The sequence below is a fragment of the Nerophis lumbriciformis genome, linkage group LG03 (genome assembly GCF_033978685.3).
Source record: "Nerophis lumbriciformis linkage group LG03, RoL_Nlum_v2.1, whole genome shotgun sequence".
Lineage (NCBI taxonomy): Eukaryota > Metazoa > Chordata > Actinopteri > Syngnathiformes > Syngnathidae > Nerophis > Nerophis lumbriciformis.
Window position 1 is genome coordinate 57,304,317 of NC_084550.2, and position 9,672 is coordinate 57,313,988.

At 38.2% G+C, this 9,672-nt stretch overlaps 1 protein-coding gene across 1 annotated transcript; it reads right to left on the reverse strand.

Moving 5' to 3' along the window:
* Positions 1-515: 515 nt before the first annotated feature.
* LOC133576382 (elastase-1-like) lies at positions 516-9,034 on the reverse strand. The gene is made up of 8 exons (XM_061929560.2): positions 8,881-9,034; positions 8,690-8,793; positions 7,148-7,248; positions 4,706-4,831; positions 4,466-4,602; positions 1,091-1,233; positions 732-881; positions 516-569 (listed from the first exon to the last, which is right to left on the reverse strand). The coding sequence occupies exons 1-8, from the start codon at positions 8,954-8,956 to the stop codon at positions 558-560; spliced, it is 849 nt and encodes a 282-aa protein (XP_061785544.1). The 5' UTR covers positions 8,957-9,034; the 3' UTR covers positions 516-557.
* Between the last annotated feature and the right edge of the window lie 638 nt (positions 9,035-9,672).

Here is a 9,672-nt window from a genome sequence, read left to right on the forward strand (position 1 = left end):
TATATATATACATACACGTTAGGTCAGGAAAAAACACAGAAGCTATTTCATCCCTACAAGCCTGTTTCGCAGGTTTCTCTGCTCTTCAAGAGATTTTATAGTAAATAGTAAATCCCCTGAAGAGCAGGGAAACCTGCGAAACTGGCTTGTTTTTCTGCTCTTCAGGGGATTTTATAGTAAATAGTATATCCCTTGAAGAGCAGGGAAACCTGCAAAACAGGCTTGTAGGGATGAAATAGCCTCTGTGTTTTTTCCTGACCTAACGTATATTTCGCTCTACCCCGATATTGAGCACTGTATAACGAATAAACCACAGAAACCTCGACTATATATATATATATATATATATATATATATATATATATATATATATATATATATATATATATACATATGTTATATATAATGGCTTACGTAGCTACTATTTTTCACTGGTTATAAACCCATAAACATTTGGAGAGGCAGCAAGCAAAGTGGACTAACATGGAGGCAAATGAGGAGTAAAGGCAAATGGATGTTGTAGAACATTTTATTCTGATGGTTTGTGAAGATGCTTTTCAACCCATTATCTGCAAAAAGAGAAGAGAAATGAATCATTGTGATACAACATTACACAAATGTATGTTTGAGTTAAAATGCCGAAAATTGTGTATGCAATGTACCCTTCACTGCATGTCATGACAAAGTGAAAACAAGAATTGAAACTTAATTAAGTCTCGTTAAATACTGACGCTGTTCATCCAGCTGATGTAATCAGAGACGCGAGTAAAGACGGTGGGCTTCCTGTAGGCGTTGCAGCCAGAGGACGACACAAAGCTGGTCACGCCGTGCACGACCCACTTGCCGTTGACGCTGCAGTTCAGGGGGCCGCCGGAGTCGCCCTGTAGAATCACACAAAAGATCACTCATAACTTCTCTTTTCTTTGCAGTTTGATGCAAAACCTCCCAGTTCCCACATAGAGCAAGTCTGTGCAAGTCCCTGTGCTGTTTATGAACAAGTTGGGAACACTGTGGATGACTTGTAGGGGGCGACAACATGGATAAACTTCAAATCGGGGGGGACTTGGTTGAAACATGCTGAGTCCGTCACCTGGCAACCGGATTCGCTGCCGCCTCCGGCACACACCATGGAGGTCTTCACCGTGCTACCCCACCATCCATAGCTGGAGCACGTCCTGTGGTCCACCACTGGCAGGGAGGCCTGCTTCAGCTGGGCAGATATCTGTCCGCCCGCTGGACAACACAGTAGAAAAAGAAATGCATAATTAATTTAAAAGGAAATCATAGGAAAATGTTAACGCTGTATTACAAACCAGCAACAAGACACTTGAAAAAAAAAATCTCAATCTGATGCAACATACCACACTAACATGCGGACGAGTAATGTGCGATACCACTGATTTTCTTACAGATCCCATGCCAAGTAAAATTTAAGCTGGTATGGGTGATACCGATTGGATACTTAGTGCAAATATACCTAACGTATCTGTTAAAATGTAAAAAGAAGACATGTCCAATAATATCGGCCGATTAATGCTTTAAAATATAATATCGGAAATTATCGGCATCGGTTATTTTTTTATCGGTATCGTTTTTGGGTTGTTTTTTTTGTTTTGTTTTTGTTTTTTTTAAATTAAATCAACATAAAAAACACAAGATACACTTACAATTAGTGCACCAACCCAAAAACCTCCCTCCCCCATTTACACTCATTCACACAAAAGGGTTGTTTCTTTCTGTTATTAATATTCTGGTTCCTACATTATACAGGTAAAAGCCAGTAAATTAGAATATTTTGAAAAACTTGATTTATTTCAGTAATTGCATTCAAAAGGTGTAACTTGTACATTATATTTATTCATTGCACACAGACTGATGCATTCAAATGTTTATTTCATTTAATTTTGATGATTTGAAGTGGCAACAAATGAAAATCCAAAATTCCGTGTGTCACAAAATTAGAATATTACTTAAGGCTATTACAAAAAAGGGATTTTTAGAAATGTTGGCCAACTGAAAAGTATGAAAATGAAAAATATGAGCATGTGCAATACTCAATACTTGGTTGGAGCTCCTTTTGCCTCAATTACTGCGTTAATGCGGCGTGGCATGGAGTCGATGAGTTTCTGGCACTGCTCAGGTGTTATGAGAGCCCAGGTTGCTCTGATAGTGGCCTTCAACTCTTCTGCGTTTTTGGGTCTGGCATTCTGCATCTTCCTTTTCACAATACCCCACAGATTTTCTATGGGGCTAAGGTCAGGGGAGTTGGCGGGCCAATTTAGAACAGAAATACCATGGTCCGTAAACCAGGCACGGGTAGATTTTGCGCTGTGTGCAGGCGCCAAGTCCTGTTGGAACTTGAAATCTCCATCTCCATAGAGCAGGTCAGCAGCAGGAAGCATGAAGTGCTCTAAAACTTGCTGGTAGACGGCTGCGTTGACCCTGGATCTCAGGAAACAGAGTGGACCGACACCAGCAGATGACATGGCACCCCAAACCATCACCCAACCATGCAAATTTTGCATTTCCTTTGGAAATCGAGGTCCCAGAGTCTGGAGGAAGACAGGAGAGGCACAGGATCCACGTTGCCTGAAGTCTAGTGTAAAGTTTCCACCATCAGTGATGGTTTGGGGTGCCATGTCATCTGCTGGTGTCGGTCCACTCTGTTTCCTGAGATCCAGGGTCAACGCAGCCGTCTACCAGCAAGTTTTAGAGCACTTCATGCTTCCTGCTGCTGACCTGCTCTATGGAGATGGAGATTTCAAGTTCCAACAGGACTTGGCGCCTGCACACAGCGCAAAATCTACCCGTGCCTGGTTTACGGCCGGGGTTTGAACTCACAACCTACCGATCTCAGGGCGGACACTCTAACCACTAGGCCACTGAGTAGGTTATCGGTATCGGTAATTAAGAGTTGGACAATATCGGATATCGGCAAAAAAGCCATTATCGGACATCCCTAGTAAAAAGTTGTGTATTTTTAAATAATAACATATACATTTAAAAAAAAAAACATCAGTATAAATGTATGAAAAAAGAAGCGAAAAAACACAAAGTTGTGTCTTTAAATACACACACGCACACACACACACACACACACACACACACACACATTTATGTGTATATATATATATATATATATATGTTTATGTATGTATGTATATGTATATATGTATATGTGTATATATGTACATACAGTATACAGTATATATATATATACAGTATATGTATGTGTGTATATCTGTTTTAGCATTTTTTTTTTTAAATAAAAAAATGTCAAAGTATGTCCCCTTTGGTGGAAAAACACCCCTTTTCTAAAATATTAGAAGCTCTCAATATGAAAATTAAATGTACTTAAACTATAAACAAAGTTTTGTTAGTTAGTTAATTAAAATATAAAATAATACTAACTGATGAATTAGTTTGAAAATGACAACAACCATAATAAACACTGTTAAATGAACAACTGAAAATTATTATTTTTCATACAGGCAGAATTTCTGACACACTAGCTTATGCAACTACACAATTGTATTATTAATATGTTTATTCTATTCTTAAATGAGAGAAAAAAAACATCAGTAAAAAGGTAGGAAAAAATGACCAAAAAAATGCTATGTAATGAAAAAAAGCTGACATTTCCTTACTAATAATTAATAATAATATACCTAGTCACCTATAATACAAAGCTGACACAATAAAATAATGTCTATATGGCCCCTGTATACTTTGACTTTTCAGTATGCGGCCATTGGTGGAAAAAGTTTAGACACCCCTCAACTAAAGTATCAAAAGTTGAAACATTTTGATTTGAGAATCGATATTAGAGCATAAAGATCTGGTATCGATATTTAAAAAAGTTAAAGTTAAAGTAAAGTTAAAGTACCAATGATTGTCACACACACACTAGGTGTGGCGAGATTATTCTCTGCATTTGACCCATCACCCTTGATCACCCCCTGGGAGGTGAGGGGAGCAGTGGGCAGCAGCGGTGGCCACGCCCGGGAATCATTTTGGTGATTTAACCCCCAATTCCAACCCTTGATGCTGAGTGCCAAGCAGGGAGGTAATGGGTCCCATTTTTTTATAGTCTTTGGTATGACTCGGCCGGGGTTTGAACTCACAACCTACCGATCTCAGGGCGGACACTCTAACCACTAGGCCACTGAGTATTATAGTATATATTTCAGTATCGACCCGCACATCACTTGTCTGTACAGCAGATTGTTCATTAGAACAGTGTTTTTCAACCACTGTGCCGTGAGATCCAATCTGGTGTGCCATGGGAGATGATCTAATTTCACTTATTTGGGTTAAAAATATTTTTTTCATATTCAAAAAAAAAAAAAAAAAAATCTTAATAAATCAACCATATTGATCACAATAAAAGGGTAATTTTTCATTTATCTTTATTGTATTTTTAAAAAATTATGGTTAACTAAAAAAAACCCCAAAGCTGACTCACTCTGTGTGCGTCCCCATCCGGTGATGTAACAGGGGTTGTTGTGGGGCAGGACCTGGCCAGAGGGTGGGAGGGCACCCAGCTGGACGTAGCTGTTGAGGGACGCATCAGAGGACAGGCGCAGGAGAGCGATGTCCCACCTAACGGAGATCCCCACATTACCCAGCGAAACAAATGTGTCACGTAAACAGAAAGCATTGGGATGGTGCGTTCAAGGGACTTCCTAAAAATCAGCCTACTGACCCTCCAGCAACATTGCTTGGGTTCCACCTGGGGTGCAGGTGGACGCGACTCACGCTCATGTACTGCTCTCTGCCCTCCTGGCTGTTGATGTTGTGATCTCCCAGAACCACACGCCAAGTCCTGGAGCTGGGGCAGAGCAGATACAAAACAATAGTTTAGGGATTGCCCAAACCAGTTTTTCATGTTTTAGGCGCGGTCGGGAGAGCGGCCGTGCCAGCAACCTGAGGGTTCCCTGGTTCGATCCCCACCTTCTACCAACCTCGTCACGTCCGTTGTGTCCTTGAGCGAGACATGTCACCCTTGCTCCTGATGAGTCGTGGTTAGGGCCTTGCGTGGCAGCTCCCGCCATCAGTGTGTGAATGTGTGTGTGAATGGGTGAATGTGGAAACAGTGTCAAAGCGCTTAGAGTACCTTGAAGGTAGAAAAGCGCTATACAAGTATAACCCATTGTGGAGAATGCATATATGTTTAAGAGTTATTTCTGTATTCATAGCCATGTTTGACCATCTAGTACTTTTCTTTTGTATATTCTACCAGTCTCTCTTTGTCTTCAGATTGTCTGTTTAGTGTCTTAACTCTTGGAATGTGAAATACAACACCCACTCTTTCCTTATCAGTGTTGCGAGGGGGAGAGATGGGGATTTTCTTTGTGTGCAAAGGAGTTGGCTTTTCCGTTGGAATGCCAGATCAACTAGAGTAGCCGATATGAATGTATTGGTTAGGTTGATCTCCTAAAGCTTTAGTAAAACTTGAAAATATTCCTATTCTGTCTTGATGGTCCTTCTTTCTCAGCATATATGTCATTGAAAGAATTTGGGATTGACCAGTAACTTAGATTCCCTGGGAGGGAGAGCTGGTCGATGCAACACCATTTACCATTTTAGACTGATACTGCTCAACTGTTGGTTTGACATTGACACCAACCTTGTTTTCTCCTTTCCTTGTCACTGTAATTTGTATGCATGTACTTTTCGAGATACAAAAACATGTTTAAACTGTAAAATTCTGATCCGCTGAATGAAGAAATTGAATTATATAATTATTATTATATTAAACAACCCTTTAAGTTATGCAATACTGCAGTAGGGTTGTACGGTATACATGTCGGCGCGCCGTCGTCACGACATTGCTAGTGAAACGAACAAGAGACGTATGTTAGGCAACGCACACGCACGGAGTACTTACAAGCACTCTCTGAGGAGAGTATTTGGCAAGCACCGTTTTGTCCTACTAATTTCAGCGATCCTTGACCTCACCATAGTTTGTTTGCATGTACAACTTTTCTGCCACAGAAAGACGTGTTTTATGACACCCCTTCTTTGTCTCATTTGCTCCACCAAACATTTTATACTGTGCGTGAATGCACAAACGTGAGCTTTGTTGATGTTATTGATTTGCTGGAGTGCTTATCAGGCATATTTGGTCAATCCATGACTGCAAGCTAATCAATGCTAACATGCTATTTAGGCTAGCTATATGTACATATTGCATCATTATGTCTCGTTTGTAGGTATATTTGAGCTCATTTAATTTCTTTTGCTTATGTCCTCTGTGTATTTAATTTATTTATGCATGTCTCATGACACGTTATCTGTATGTAATATTGGCTGCATTCCTCATAGTTGTTTGTGTGCCATGTTGTTCCAGACCACAGTAAATATTACCCAGCTTGTAAAGATTGTAATAAATCCATTAGAAGAAGACAGCCTGCCGCTTTCTTAAACTTGGAAACCCAAATCTATACCTTTGGTCTTTCTGAGCCAGTAATTTCCAGAAGTTATCTCATCCTGTGAGAAGCCTAATGTTTTCCAATGTTGTAAAAATGTGTAGAATAAAAATTTAAATACAACATTTCTGTCAACGAAGATTTGCGTCAGCCTTTGATAGTAGGGTAATATAGCTAATATAGACACTTACGTCATGTGTTGCCTTCATTATATTAGGCTTTTAAATTTTTTGCGGCTCCAGACAGATTTTGGTTTTGTATTGTTGGTCCAATATGGCTCTTTCAACATTTTGGGTTGCCGACCCCTGTGCTAACATAACAGACGCAATCCACTTTGCACTCGTTTAGTAGCTCAGCTTTGCACGTGCTATCAAATTTGTTTTAGTACATGCAAACCATTAGTAAATTTTAAGACACTGGACTTGTCTTTAAAGTCAGTACTTTTGTGTCCCATCTTGGCTGACACGCAAAAACATGTCACACTCATCTTTGGTACCTGACACGGAGCAACAATGGCAGTATTGTTGTGAGTGGCATTAAATACATTACTTTTTGGCTTTATCTTTTAGATATTTTTTAGATAAGTAACTACGTGATAGTTTGGGTTATTGGATCGGAATTAGAGTTTTTGTTTTTTTCCAATGCCCAATTAGATCCCTAGTTTACGATTTTAAGATGATGATGATGATGATGATGATGATGCGCGGAGCTCTCACCGGTCGACACAGTGAGCGGCGGTCATGACCCATCCACTTTTGATGAGAGTTCCTCCGCAGGTGTGGTAGAAGCTGCTGCCAGATTTGTACTGAAGAGAGATCTGATGAAACAGTGATAGATTTGGGTTACAGAGTGCTTTGCAGGAGCAGATCCAGGATGCTAATTATTAAAGGAACCAAAGCTGAGGCCGGTGGATTTCTATGGGGGTTAATTGGTGTCTTTATTGCGAAAGCTTTTTTTTTTTTTTTTTACACTGAATTTATTTAACTGAATTTTTTGCGTTTGAATTTTGTGAACTGAATTTTTTTTTTTACAACAAATTATGCTGACAATTGAATTGAAAATAAATTGTTAGCAACATGCATGTGTTTAAAAATTATGTGTGTAGAAAATCAGTGTATAAAAATTCATTGTTTGAAAATTCTTCTTTTTTTTTAATTCAATGCTTAAAATTCAGTTTTTAAAATGTTGTAAAGGAATTCAGTGTGAAAATGTTAACGTTTAAAAAATCATTTTTTTAAGAATTCAGGGTTTATAATTCAGTTTTTAAAATTTAAATTTCTGTGTAAAAAAAATCACTGTTTAAAAAATGTGTGTTTTAAAATTCAATGTTTAAAATTTTATGTATGAAAAATCAGTGTTTAAAAATTCGGCGCTGAAAAATTCAGTGTTTAAAAATTTGCTGCTTCCAAAAGAAAGACTCACTTCTGTTAAATTAAAACTGAGGCAATCGATCCTGTCTCAGAACCAGCCAATGAGGTGTCAAGTTTATAAACATTTTAAACGGCCTGAGGGAAGAAGCTGTTACAGAACCTGGAGGTTCTGCTACGGAGGCTGCGGAACCTCTTTCTAGAGTCCAGCAGTGAAAACATGAAGCAGTGAAATTTTATACTGTGAATTTTTAAACACTGAATTTTTTTACACTGATTTTTTTTAAACACTGAATTTTTTAGGCTGATTTTTTTACACTGATTTTTTTAATCACTGATTTTTTTAATCACTGATTTTTTTTACACTGAATTTTTATACACTCATTTGTGAAACACTGATTTTTTTTACACTGAATTTTAAAACGCCGAATTTTGAAACACATGCATTTTGCAAGCAATTTTTTTTTCAATTAATTTTTTAGTATAATTTGATGCAAAAAAAAATTCAGTTCAGTAATGTACATTCAGTGTCCAAAAAAAAGCTTTTGAAATAAAAACACAAATTAATAAAAAAAAAATTAATTTAATTAATTAATTTGATTTTCCTTTGTGGCACTGATACTACCGAATATTAGTTTTAGTTTGAATAACGTCGTTTTTTATCTTTAACAACAACAAAAACAAGGTGAGGAAGAGGCTATTTTCAAAAATGGAGTCTTAAAAATGTGTAATGGGACCCAAATCCTAAAACGTAAACAAACAAATTAGTGGCCCCATGACTGAACCTAGTGGGACACCACAAATTCAATCCAAATGGAGCCATTTAAACTGACAGTAATATTGTTCTACGTACTGTTTTATTTTGTCCTAAAAAAATAAAAAAAAGCTTACCTGCCAGGGCCAAGAGTTAGGTCTGGCCACTTCTCCTCCAACAACTCTCTCCTCGGCTTCGTCTTCCTCCAAGAACCTGGGCTGGGGCTCCAACTCAGCCAGCACTAATCCCAGCAAAGGAACACCAAGCCGTAAGTCAGCCATCATGTATTCAAATGAGGTTAAGACAGGAAGAAGCGGACGAATCTTACCAAGGGCGGCGAGCGACGTCAGCAACAGAAACCTCAGCATGTCTGCAGTCCCCAAAAAACAATCTACACTTCTCATTTTTGGTCCTGCGCTCTTTTATACTCACAGGACGTCCTGTCCAAACACCACCTGTGTGTATCTCACACTTATCGCTCCGCAAGCGGGACATGCGGATTCATTTATCGAAAAGCTGACTCAGTTTTTCCACTTGTTGTCACATAATATTCAACCTTTGTGGTGGAAAAAATATTTAGAGTGCAGCATGTTGACAGATGTTACCGTTAACAAAATGGCATAAAAATAATCTTTAATTCTCTATTAGACAAAAACATATTGCCTATTTAATGTTTTCATACCCTTTTTTTTTTTTTTTTTTTTTTTTTGGGCCTGTCCACCTTCTCAGGCAAATCATATAGTTGATATAGATGCCCATATCAGCTGTACAAATGTACTTTACAAAAGAGAAGTGTGGGATACTTCTCTTGTTGCCTTATTTGTACAAACCCCGTTTCCATATGAGTTGGGAAATTGTGTTACATGTAAATATAAACGGAATACAATGATTTGCAAATCATTTTCAACCCATATTCAATTGAATGCACTACAAAGACAAGATATTTGATGTTCAAACTCATAAACTTTATTTTTTTTTTTGCAAATAATAATTAACTTAGTATTTCACGGCTGCAACACGTGCCAAAGTAGTTGGGAAAGGGCATGTTCACCACTGTGTTACATGGCCTTTCCTTTTAACAACACTCAGTAAACGTTTGGGAACTGAGGAGACACATTTT